Raw genomic sequence first — 14,206 nt, forward strand, 5'->3', positions numbered from 1 at the left:
TAAAGATCTCGCCCCAGTATCGCTAATCGTCCAAAACTTATCTTAATTTCTTAAATTTCAGGAAATGTCCTTAACTTATGTAATGCCTTCCCGTGGGTTATTTTAGGTCAAAGGAGATATCTTGTATATGCTATAACAACAGGATCAATAGTAGGCATCAGAATATTTCAGTATTAAAGGCAATAAACACTCCTTATTTCGGTTTGTAAATATTCCCATATAAAGGCACAAGTAAAATCGAGAAGTCTCAAAATAGTGGCCATGACAACGATTTCGGATTTTGGACCGACCAAAAATTAACAACATATGATAGGGGCCATTTAAAGCCCCAATATACGTAACATTCACCAAAAATTTAGTGTAAAATCACACATAATTATTGAGATATTCTCTAAGGTGTAGTTAGAATTAAGTTATTCAAACAATAGTTACCATGACTTTGTGCATAAAGTATTGATATATGAGCAGTTGAAACTCGCTGTTTGTAAACACACCCCCATTTTAAACACGCCGCCATCGAAATTACGATTGTTGCCGAACCACGTCGGAAAGTTCATGACCTTATCTCGCGAGAGTTGAGGTTTCTACTAATACGGTAAGTTTTTGTTTACAAACATTGTTTGCGAAGTCTTGTCGTAGACTTAAGGTATTCCTGTGATAACCTTTCAGTTCTTGGGAAATTATTAGAAGGAATAATTAGTTTAGAAACGATACGACGCACAATTATAATGTAAAAATTCAGAACTGGCCTGATGTATGATCGGGAAAAAAGGAAGCGACTGGTGGACGTCTGTACTGTGTCTGCCATGTTTACACAAGCGGAATATGCGCATGCGCAATGTCATCGATACGAGCGGTAATGTATGAATTATTGTGGGTCCCACATTGTTTATTTTCCGATTTTTTCAATTTTTATTTTCTTTAATTGAAGGAAAGTAATTGTTTTGTTACATATATTACGGGGAAAATAAGATAAAGTTTTTTATAGTGATTTTTACGTATATTGGGGCTTTAAGGATCATTTCTGGTAAGTTTTTGCCCAATTCCACAAGAACAATTTGAGACGTTTAAAGAAGATATTGTCAGGGAAACCATGATGGGACAACCATTACAAAACTGGATGTTGTATTGAACTTTTGACGAATTTGAAAAAAATACATTTAACAAGTAGCTTTTCAATGACACTAGTGGAACTTGAGATTTAAAATGTATGTTTTTCACAACCCGAAATTAACTCTTGGTCAGGAATTGGAATCATGGGATCATTTCAAGCAAGTTTCATTTCCAAAGGTATAACCTGAGAAATTTAAATTGTGAAAAGTTTACGCTCGGCGAACGATGGATGAAACACAATGGTCAGATAACATCCTGGCCCTTCTGGTTTATATAATTACATCCATGCGTTATATACAGCTGACGATACAAAACACTGAAAAAATGGATTGTAAATTTTAATTTGTTTTATGCAGCAAACTCATTACAAGGTGCTGAATAAATGGATTGTATATTGCAGACTTCATACAAGGCACTGAAAAAAATGGATTGTAAATATAATGTTATCCAAATACTATCTAATACTGACTGGATACAAGGCACTTAATAAATGGATTGTAAATATAACTTTATCCATATGTTATTTACAACTGACTTAATACAAGGCACTGAATATACAGCTGACAAAGCACTAGATCAATTAATTTCTAAAATCAGCCTTGTTACCATTGTAACATACATAATATCCCGTCTAGGACGTGGAAAGTTACACATCAGAAACGTATCATCAGGATAGAATGAGTAAATATCTAAAATATCCCTAAAGAGTCCTTTCATTTGGTGTCTACCATTAGTAAGTGATGTCTTGGTGTCTCTATGCCTAGTGATTAATGTCGTGGTGTTCCTGTAATAACATGGGATTGTCGAATACCTCCTTACACATACGACAGTTATAATATCGTGGATTTCCTACCTGTGACTCGCTGTGAGCCACTTTGAAATGCTGTTTTAGTAACATTAGATGACGGAAACGTTTACGGCACAACAGACACAGGTACGGCCGCACTTTGTTAGTCTTGTCCTTTCTGTAGTGGACGGAAAATGTTGGAATCATGCGGTCATTTCTTTTCTGGATGTCGTTAACTCTCAAAGTGGTATCGTCAAGACTTGATGGCTGTTGTACCATCATCGATGACTGTTGTTCACAAGAAATTACTTGTTTCTTTTCTTGATTTTCATGGCTCTGAATTGAATTGTTTGGTAAATATTGGTTTTGAGAAATCGGCCTGTGGTTTGAATTATGATTCTTTGATACAAAGGCACGTGTATGATCAGCAACCATAACGTGCGATCGTGAAATGTCATTAGGCGTGACCGACCTGTCCCCATGACCATGGCCATTTGTGGAAAGTGGAGTATATATACTGTATGATGGTAAACTCGGACATCTCAGTGAACGGTTCGGGTCGGTTGTACCGCGCGACATCGAAGCACCCACTCTAAACTTACAAGTGTCCGGCACTGGCGTCATGCTGCATCCGGTCAGGTGATTCTCCGCGTGATCGACAAGGCTTGAAATGTCACCTGTTCTATAAAAGCACAATGCACAAGCAAAAGGCTGTTCAGCAAAACTGTCATAGTCGGACACTAGCTTGGCGTAACGTCCGCAGGTAGGTGGGCTAGTCATCACTCCATCCTCAACATTTGACACACGTCGCAGACTGGTCCAGCTGGCCTTTGTCCCATCACTATGGCCCTGTTGACTCTTCCCTGGTGATAACGTTAAGGATTTGTTCACCGACATCCCCTGGAAGTTACCCTGTGACAAAGCTGGACCCTCCATCTTATAGCAGGAGGGGGACGGAGGGTTAGTGCCACGGTGGTGCACGTCGCTTGGTGGGAAGTTGTACACGATAGATCGCCCATCCGCAGACTCTTTTCTGGCGTTCATTTGCATGTGATCATGGTGTCCTTCCGCAGTCTCCTTGCGAGAGCTTGCTTGGGTGTGTTCAGGATGATTGTCACGGATGTGGCGCTGAAGATGTCCAAAGGTAATGAATGGCATTCGGCAGACGTCACATATATGGCATTCGAGGTCGTGCTTGCGCACGTGCCGATCGAATGTACTTTTGTAGTTGGTGGCATAGGCACACAAGTGACACTGGTGACGTAGTTTACCATTAGAATCAAGCGTGCGTTCAGCTAGACCATCAGACGTAGAATTCTCCAACTCTTGAATAGACATGTCTAGTGCAAGGTCATAATCGTCATCAGGGTATTCGACAAATACGTCGGTGTCTTCCTGCCCAGACTTTCCTATCTTGTGAATATTTTTAAGATGATACTCCAAAACTAGTTTTCGACCAAAGGATTTATCACAGTGTTCGCAGGTATACTTTGTACTAGGCACGCTGTCTGGTGAGTTGGTTGTCTTTGTTGATGGCAACTGACCTATATCAGTATCAGGTTTTTCCTCGAGTTGTGGATTCATGTTTGCGATATTTCTGTTTTCGTCCTCTTCTATCTTCTTACCGTTCTCATTACTGTCAACACTGACCTGTTGCCTCGTCACGTCCTCGAGTCTGTCTCCAGCATCACCGATAGCTTGCGAACCAGTAACTGTCATGTCCATTTCTTCACCCTTAGCGCCATCCTCGTCTATATCTCCACCGGCTCCCTCCGGTCCAACCTCCTCAGCAATCACACATTCACCTTCACTTCCAAGGACTTCAATGTCGTGATCGCCGTTGTTGTGTGCTGTACGTTTGTGTGTCGCCAGACTTGAGAAGGTCATGAAAGGTCGATTACACATGTTGCAATGAAACTTGGACGACAAGTGTTTTCGGACATGGCGAGTCAGATCGGAACTGTATGATGTGCTATAGTCACAATGCTTACAACTATGTTTTGGAGGCTGATCTTTTCCTGACCCGGATATTGTTGTAGCTGACGACACAATCAAATCCGCGTGCTCCTTGCGTTTGTGGAATTCCACGTTTCCAATTGTTTTAAATGGCATATTACATATTTCGCAGTTGAACGTTGCTACGGCGTGCTTCCTTACATGACGGTTCAAATCGGACTTGTATCTGGTGCGGTAGGCACACATCGCGCATTTGTACCGTTTAGGAAGGTGCGATCGTTTGCCCATTCCTGGTAAGGCTGTATTACGAAGCTTTGGTTGAACACTCTCCGGAGTCCCCGCCCCGTCGCCGTTCACCTCAGCACTGTCTATGCTATTAGCCAGCAGGTCTACGTGACCAGACCCTTTGTTTTCACCTATCACTGGAGCATATCCATACATCCCCAACATAAGGTTACGGTCCTGCATGACGTAGGCCGGTGTGACATCGTGAGCTGTCATTGCATATGACGTCATTGTATCAGAAATGTATGGCATTCCGGCGGCTATTGTTGCCGTGCGCCCTCCCTGCGACATATCGAGGGCGCCTTGGGTGCTGGTCCGAGACAAAACCTCTCCTTGATGATAAGTCTGTTGCATGGCCATAAGATCGTGTCCGTGACGACTCCCGGGACTTACTGGCTCCTGTTTGAATCTTGTTCTACCGTCGTCCATCTTCCCACTGAAAATGCACAAAACAATATATCAACAAATGACTACGACATCACTTTAAGTCGAGATTACAGACTCACATAAAACATGTTTAAAGCTAGAAAAACAATCAAGAAATGGCGTCTTAATTATCAATACTTGTGATGAAACCACATATATGTAGAAATGTTTATGGTGAAATAGATCGCTAGATCAAAAATTGAGAGAACTACGACATGTTTATGAGCTTGGATAATACATGTAGAGATAAGGTCTTAACAGTGTAGTATTGATGGGGAATAACACCTTTACGTATCTATGTTTAAAAAACACCAGACAGACAACAATTTCTCGTCCACCACCGTGGTCCGTCCGTCAGTCCTTTGCAATTCTTATTGTTATCTCTAGAGAGATGTATGGTATGGGTTTTTCTTAGATTTCGCAGGTAGACTCTGTGACTGAGCAAAAGAAATAATGAATGTTCAAAGTTGACGTTTTTTTATCGCTATTTCTTTAGAATGGGTGGATCTAACCTAAATATATTAGGTAGGTTTCCCTCAGTCCCATGTTAAGCATGTTTCATGCATGAGCAAATGGTCGACAGGTAGTCAATGAGAGTTGGAAACTGTTATCATTCTATCTGTGGTTCTGATAATTTCATATGCAGGCCGCGTGCCACAAAAAGAGTAGTCATACACTGTCCAACATTGGACTGAACACCAAAATGGCCAACAGACGGCCATGTTGGATTACGACAGTTGTTATTACCATATCTTGAAAAGTCATGGATGAATCTTTTTCAAAATTTATATGAATGTTCCTGTCCCCACTAGTGCATATCCGATTTTGCGGGAAAAGAAGAAGAAAGATGAGAAAAGTGCAAATTTATAACAGTCGCATAAAAGACAATAAGATGCTGTGCGCCAAGATCGATCCGAGTCTCCTGTTCATGATTTTTCTATATTTCTTTGTTCTCTGCTGAAACATAAACAAGAGGCCCGAAGGATCTGTATCGCTACATGTACAAACAATAAGGGCAAATTGTTCCAGTAAAAAGTGTTCTAATATCACGCATTCAATCACCCGTGTTCAAGTGCCAACGTAAATTGACAACTATTTACACTGCTGGTGTTCAATATAACCAATTCTTGAAGTTCTGATTGTTGACATAATACAAGGTATGCATACTGGCTAAATATCAGAACTAGGTGTATTTTTGAACTTGAGTAGATACACAACTTTTTAAATATACTTATTTTCTGTCACAACACAACTTTTTAAATATACTTATTTTCTGTCACAACACAACTTTTTAAATATACTTATTTTCTGTCACACACAACTTTTTAAATATACTTATTTTCTGTCACAACACAACTTTTTAAATATACTTATTTTCCGTCACAACACAACTTTTTAAATATACTTATTTTCTGTTACGACACAACTTTTTAAATACACTTATTTTCTGTCACACTGAATGGAAGTCAATAACTGAATACATTAAAGCATTACATTCCAGTTACCTACTTGAAAATATGATGACTCTAGAGTCACGTGTAGCCAGAGAAGCTTCTTACAGTGTTCAACGTTACTGAACCCTGTGATATTTAAAGCCAATGGTTATTTATATTTAAACAATCAAAAAGGCTCCGTCAATACTACCATTTTCCGAAAGAGCAGTACACTTTGCCTTCTGGAACCAAAGATTTTTAAATATATCTGAAATACATTGCCTCTATGACCTTGAAAATAGGTCAAGGTCATTTACATTAAGACACATGATATCTTTGATTACTAACAGGTTCCCGTGTCTCCTTCATCCCGCCAAAAAAGATTTCTAAATGGTCATAACACAATTGACCCCAGTAGCCATGGAATTAGAGTTCACATAAATATTTAAAACCTTATTGCACTGTATTCCGGGTACTTGTTGGCCTGAAATTAGTACAAATGGTCTTTTTGGCATTGAAAGGAGGTCAAGGTCATTATTTGTATAACCTTTAGGGAAATCCATGCTCGTAACGCATTGTGCCCATGAGACCTTGAACTAAGATCAAGGTCATTTAAATGAAATTTTATATCTCCTCAATCCATGTAACCGCAGGTCTAATAACTAGACCTTGGTTTCCTGAAATTCGAGTAGATTATTACCTGTCTTCACATATTTGTTCCCTGTGACACTGAATGTAGATCAAGGTCATCTATACATAGATACTTTATAACACTACACCGACTGGACAAATATCGACGCCACTTGCTTATACATGTGGTTTTGTGGCGGATAAAATCCTTTATGAGGATTGTTACGTACTTGGTAAAGATATGAAGGAAAATGCGGATGATCTACATGTTTATAGAAATCACGGTATCCATCCTTCTGTCCGTCTATCAAATTTTTCCTCATAATACAGAAGACCAAACGCTAAGTTTACGTTATGATATACTGTACTGCGCGTTACGGATTTTAAAAAAGTCCCTCAGGTCGAGGGCATTGTTGTTGTTACAAAAAAGATCCCGGAATTTGTCAAAAATACATGATGAAAGGTCATAGCAGAAGGCCAAACTTTCTGAAATGCCACATGCTGATAGACTGTGTTATGCCGATGTGCAAAAGGATAATGTTTTTATCAATCAGATCTGGGAACATACAGGTAAAAGACATATGAATATATCACCAGTAAATATTCTTTCATAGTATTATGAAGCAAATTGACTGAAATCAAATGTTAAGTCGCCCGACTACAGACAAGATCATCAGGTCAAATGTCAAGGTCAAACTTTTACATTTTTTATTTACATGGAAATATTTACAAAGTTCACAAATACAATGGCTTAAACTCAAAATCATCTAACCTATGTCGTAACTACATGGTAAATACATCTTTTATCATCTTGAAAAAAAGTTATGTGAATTTCACTGGACTAAAGGTCAAGGTGAAATCTATGATATTTCAAGGGTAACTACTCTGTGTTGACATTATGAACCATAAAGAAAATCAAAGTACTGAAAGTACTGGTATGCTAAGACCATTAAAAAAACAAATTCTTTGTTATTAGCTTGCTATATACTGAAACCAACTATATGCAAGCAGTAAATCATTACAGCCCATAAAATGACCAGCAGATATCAGAAATAACAAGCATAGTAGTATTACTTATGTAATACATGTCCCAAGTAGGCTCCAAGATGCAATGATAGGGAAGTTGTCCATTTCTTTGGATACATTGTAGGAAATGTTGATCTTGGACACCATATTATCACTTTAAAGACTGCGTATCTTATTGGTTTAAGACCATTAGTTAGACCATCATGCAAATAACATGCTACATACAAATATTGGGCAGCTTCATTTTCCAGATTTTCTGTAAATGACTGCATAAGAGTGCCAATTTTCTAAAACAAACATGATATGTCACCATATCTTAAAATAAAAGATGCCTGTTCTTTCGGAACACCTGGTCTTATTCTCCTTGTACTTTTTCAGGGAATCTTCGAGTAGATATTGCCTTTGTTTCAATTTTACACTTGTTTTACTGGTTCTACAATTCTGTTGACATGTTTATATATTCTTTGTTCTCTAAAACTTGTCGCAAGATATTTTATTCCTCTTGTATTATAATTTTTACATACTAACAGTGACCTTGAACCTTGAAATTTGCAAGATGTGAATATCTTTTAGGTTGTGAAATTTGATAGAAAAATGAGGGTAATGCAAAGAACACCCCCATGCATCTATCCGTTTTTTGACTGTGACCTTGATCTTCGACATCTGACCCTGAAGTTCTAAAGAAACCGACTTCCCATAAGGGATACATGTTCCAAATTTGATTAAGGTATACTGTCTTAGTCTCAATGCGTTTACAAGGTAATCATATAGTACTTATGCAAGTACTGTGACCTCTACATTCAATCCTCAAAATCATTACTATATCCTCTGCACATTGCCCAGGGATAACTGAAACTGTAATCCAAATGATAACTAATACCCCCCAACACCCACAGCCTTAGCTATCTCCCCATGGTGACCTTTTGCACAGAAACATCCTCTGAAACACAGCGGCATGTGCACGTTCCCCTACATTCCTGCAAAGTTTTGTTGAAATTGGTCCACAGGTTTAGAAGTTGACCGACGAGCAAAACCCGTCTATATTGACCAGTTGCCATGGCAATGAATATTTCGAGGGAAAATGGTGCATGCACATCTACACATTGTCCCGAATATTACTGAAAAGTTTCATTGGAGTTGTCCAGACAAGATGTGTCTACAGACAGACAAACAGATGGATGGACGGATAGACAACCTGATTCCAGTTTACCCACCCTTTTGGTGGTATAAGAACGCACAAGAGTGCTTACAAATTCCATGTGGACAGACATTATGGAAAAATAATAATAATAATAAAAAAACATGATACAGATGCTTATATCTTGTTTTATTCAGTTTTTAGATACAGTATTCTTTCCATTCTTTGATCAGCAATGTAATCTTGTCATGTCAGTATCCTAGTACAAGATTGCATACACAAAATTGCTGTAGGTAGACTTTTAAGATACATAAAAAAATACATGCCTAAGTTTAAATGAAGGTTTTAAACAGAAGTCGTATTATGTTCAGTATACAGTGATTTTTCTAGACAATTGTAAACTATAAACTCTGTATACAGCGATCTTTTCTACACATTTGTAAACAACAAACTCAGTATGCGGTGATCTTTCCTACAAAAAGTTTTTTTTATATATCGTATACACTAAACTCAGAAAAAAAAAACAAATAAGTAAACCTTTCTATGTACACTACAAACTCAGTATACAGTGATCCTTTCTACACAAACTTGGTATAACTAGTGAATCTTTCTACTCAAGTAAATTGAAGATTGTATACAAATTTACTACAAATGCAGTATACAATGATCTTTTCCACATTTTTTTAGTTTCCGCCATTTGTTGATTCTTCTTTTGTGATGGTAAATATATTTCCGCCTTTAGAGAGTACTGTGACATTAAAAGGCAACATGGTTGTTAGCATCTCCTCAAGTGATTAATCATCTTCAACATCTAATTGGAGGCCGGAAAGAAGGATGTTTTTCTCCACCATAAGGTCCTCAAATCCATTGTTGGTCACCATGGCCAATTCCAACTTAGAAGAGTCAATAGAGATACCTTCTACCATTCCAGATTTCATTTCTTCAGGGACATTCACTTGCTGAAAGAGAGTAAGGGAAATAAATAACTATATTTCATTATTGCTATGATTATGTGCAAAAAATACACACTTCTGTATAAGCTTATAGTCTTCCCAATAGGAGTCTATATTAAATATACTGTAATTAATTACTTTGACGTTCAGGACTGTCAAATTATTAAGCGATGGACAGCTAGCAAAATGATAATATCTTGACCATGGTCATACAGAGATTGAATCATAAAATTAAATTTGTGTGATAAATCTGTGCAGTATGATAATTTATTTTGACATTTGTATTTCAAAAAAAAAAAATCATTTTGACTTGAAAAGTAATGTATAATTTAATTAATTACATTGGACTGTCATGTAATGGTTATTGAATTATTTTGAAAATACCTGTAATGGCAATGCCATTTTCATAATGTAATTGTAATTTAATTAATTACATCATCATGTAATTGAACCCATGCCTGTTACAAACAGTAGCTGTCCTAACTGATCCTAAAATTAACTTTGGCTACATCTATCACAAAATTAACTTTGGCTATGTCTATTACAAATGCCACATTTAGCTACAGTAGAGGTATTTCAAAAATGTACGTCATTATAGCTGAAAGGACATAATTAATGGTTACTTAACCAGAACTACAGTTCTGAACAAACCACTACAAAGCCTGGTTATCTGTACAGACAATGTCCTCTCAATTAATCAATTTCATTGATTATCAACATCTTATTGTTGTACTTCCGGTCACTTGAGTTTCTTAAAGTTTCAATTTGACTTTTAATAAGGCCCAATGTGATAATACTGCAATGTCTTAATAAGCTCATGAGGGGTATTGGTTAGACTATTTATCCCATTTCATTCCATTCACCATGGAAACAAAACTCTAAAATGCTTATAAACAGTCGACAATTAATGACAAATATTGAGCCTAGGGCTGTGTAAAATTGATGAATCAAGTGTTGAACTGAAAGTTGACGCAGTTGACATAATACTGAAATTTCTGAGATGAACAAATACAGTACATATATTAAAAGTTCAGGCATAATAAGAATTGTACCAATGGGACCTAACACTTTGCTAGGTTTATCCTAATCTTCATTAAAACACTTTCCGGGATTCAGATGTTAATTGACATCTTCATTATTCCCAATCTTCATATTGTAATCGTTCACATGCATCACTCTTCAACAGAATCAACGAGACATCATGTCAGAAAGACAAAAACTAAATTTAAGCTAAAACTATATATATAAACTTCAATTGGCATAGCCGTAGAGTTCCGGTACGATTTCATACCCTGGACTTGGGGTACTTATAAATTATCTCCGATCAGAAATTTGAAAGAGCTAGATCTACAATAGCACGGACAGTGACCGATATTTTAAAGTAAAATCGATATATTACACAGATAGATTCCTAGATTTATTCACGGTAGCGTAAGTAGTACAGTACAATATTACGGATAAGTTTTTTTTTCTGTTTAATTTCCGATCTGTTGGGTCACTCACGATCATTCAAAATTAAATTTATTTCAAAACACTGAAATACCTTACGGAAGCAACAAATGCTTACATAACATTTTTCAAATGCATACTGCTTCAAAGGAAAAGTCTTGAAAATATTTTGAAAAAAGTGCCATGGCGGCAGTGCCCAGCTTGCGCGTCGCCGTCGAGCATAAATTCAATACATGCGATAGCTCATTTCAAATGAGTATTTTGCAAAAAATGCAATTGCTAGTTCAGTTTAAGTATTGACTTTAAATTCAGCTTATATATATATATATATAGTGATACTTACTTGCATCAAATACCCGCCATCTTCTTTCTGCCACCGTCTTCTTTCAGGGTCCAGCAGCAATTCCGTCAAAATTTTATGCTACTCTAAATCATTCTTATTTTAGTTTCATTCTTATTTTCGACTACATATTTCAGTATTTTCAAAAGTTTTCAACAGTATTAAACGGGATGAAAATTTTCGAAAAAGAAAAAAAAGAAAGATATATGACACCCACAATGCATCGCGCGGGAAAGAAAGTTAAGCCGCCATATTGGCATCGCCTCGCAAAATTTACCACCATAAAACGCGAGTCTTCATCACTGTATTTACAAATTTCGATGTCTGATTATCATTAATACACAACACAAAACGTTTTCTTGATGTACAAGTAATGAAGAAAATGTCGATAAGGTTGTTTCATTTAATGACTAGGATCAGCAACTTGTAGGGGCGATAATCCAATGATTACGGTAATGTCCGGCAGATGGAGTAGGAGTAAACTTTCGATTTATGAACCAATGAAAACGAAGTACTGATACTCAGGGCCAGGGGCGACAGCAACATGCTGAAGAGCATTGAAAATGCTCTTAGCATAAAAAAGTGAAGGTTACACAGATGTCAATGTCAGCCTTATATATCATAGCCTATAAAACTGGTCTAAATGTAATGATTCAACTCTGATCGAAACTAAACCAAGAGTAGCAATTCGACAGGATATAAAAGACCATAACACAATCATAAGGTTGGGGCCGTCAATCATACATAGGTCTTACAGCTCTGATGCCATGAAACAGGCATCTTAAGTTGTCATGACAGGTCTTCAGAATAAAGTTACTTTATATCGGGAGTGTTGCAGCAGTAATTCCAATAATTTGTTATCAGTTAAGCTTGGGTTTAGAGCCCGATTCCTACCAGGACCCTTTCTGATGTGTCAGTACTGTAGTTTCCTTAAAAGGCCTTCCGAAATACAATTTATTATTATTTTTTGTCAGTTGATATGATCGTACCTATGTCGATTCAGCTGTATCTCTCCTTAATATTCTGTACCCACAAAATATAATAAATAATAATAAAACAACCGCTTTTAATGATCTTTGTTATTGTTTCCTGAATAAACATGGCAGCCACTGTGATAAACAATAGAAAGTTTTGTTAAGTTATCTTACGATAGAAAAAAAAAAGATATTTAAGAGTTAAGTAGAGTAATCAGGCGTCATATTATCTGTAAATTTTGTATAAATAATTCATTGCGACCGACTGCAACACTGACGCCCTACATACTTACATAAGCCAATAAGCCAAGGTATCAGAATTTGATTTATCATTTGTAGTCGACTTTCACAAGACGAAAATTATCATTTAGTACCAAGCAAGTTACGGCCCGCAGTGTTAGTTAAAATTGCAGGCTAAATATAGATGTAAGCCGCTTAATGTGTAGCGCGGGTCAGAAAAGCCAGCCTAGCTAGGGTGTATGTATGTGTGTAGGTGCACGATATACGTACAACTAGCTTGGCTAGGCTTTATGTAGTGAGAGCCGGCTATATAATCTAGGCCAAGTCCACCGCTACATATAAACTTTGTACACAGACAACCCTATCTAATGCAAGCACAGTCAGACAAGTTTCAGTATTAAATTTAGCTCTTTAAAGTTGTTAAATAATCGGAGAAGCAAATGTACTTTAACTTTTAATATGTAACGTACCAAACTTGCCTTAACGCTTTCAGAGCCTTCAACCGACCACTCAAGCATGATGTCCCTAGTCAGACTTGTGCTTACGTAGACAATTCATTGATAAACTTTGAAAACTTACCGACAACTTTCTATCACTCCTTAGCGCTGTAGCCTAACCACAATAACATCATACGGACACAGCACATAGTTTGGTCGGCTCCGGCAAACTTTGCAACTTTCCCAAACTTTTGTTTGTGTACGTGTGTGTGACAAGCCTATCAGTCCGTCAGCTCGCTAGCCAGCATGCGCGTTCGGTCGTAAGTAGCTACTGTGTAGCAGTGCTTGGTCGGGGAATACACAGGCCCAAAATTGATATCGTCTGCTCGCGAATGGAACCTGTCTGCCGTGTACAGCACATGGTTGGCTCCCTTTCAAATTGAACCCAGCTGGCTTTCTGGTACTTCTCGATCTGTGTGTAGTGGAGCTTGGGCGTGCTAAGACAGAAAGCCCCGCTTACACTGTTTCGTAGTCCCGAGGTCGGCTAATACTAATACAGCAAAGGTTAGAACGCTAGCTTTACTTGACGGTGCGATGACCAGGTGCATTATACCACAATATGTTTCTAAAGCACTAACGGACATTTGAAAGACAAGTGCAGTTGCAGTTGATGTCACGGACGTCATACACTGTGACCTTCAAAGATCAAGGTCACAGACGTTCTTAATGACTTAAGTATTAGACATTTACCTAAAGCTATATATATATATACCTGTGTGAAAACTACCAGGACGGTCGTTACAGTCGTGAAAGACGAGAAACACGATAACTGTATGCGAGTCATGGATAAGTGTGCTGTCAGCGACTTCAAAACGTTTTCACTCAAAATCACACATGATGGTCAAGATAAATTTTCACAACATGCGCACATGTTTGAACACAAATCTTTAAATCTTTGAAGTGATACGGTTTTCTAATAATAAATACCAATTATTTCCATTTCACGATAGAATCAGTCT

At 37.5% G+C, this 14,206-nt stretch overlaps 1 protein-coding gene across 1 annotated transcript; it reads right to left on the bottom strand.

Annotated features, from left to right (window-relative positions):
- Positions 1-1,438: 1,438 nt before the first annotated feature.
- On the bottom strand, positions 1,439-13,544 carry LOC132544486 (uncharacterized). The gene is made up of 2 exons (XM_060208090.1): positions 13,330-13,544; positions 1,439-4,577 (listed from the first exon to the last, which is right to left on the bottom strand). Exon 2 carries the CDS (start codon positions 4,568-4,570, stop codon positions 1,874-1,876), a length of 2,697 nt encoding a protein of 898 aa, XP_060064073.1. The 5' UTR covers positions 4,571-4,577; positions 13,330-13,544; the 3' UTR covers positions 1,439-1,873.
- Positions 13,545-14,206: the final 662 nt, after the last annotated feature.

This window comes from Ylistrum balloti, unplaced genomic scaffold (assembly GCF_031769215.1).
Source record: "Ylistrum balloti isolate Yb309-2 unplaced genomic scaffold, AGI_CSIRO_Ybal_v1 Utg369800, whole genome shotgun sequence".
In the NCBI taxonomy this organism is placed as follows: domain Eukaryota; kingdom Metazoa; phylum Mollusca; class Bivalvia; order Pectinida; family Pectinidae; genus Ylistrum; species Ylistrum balloti.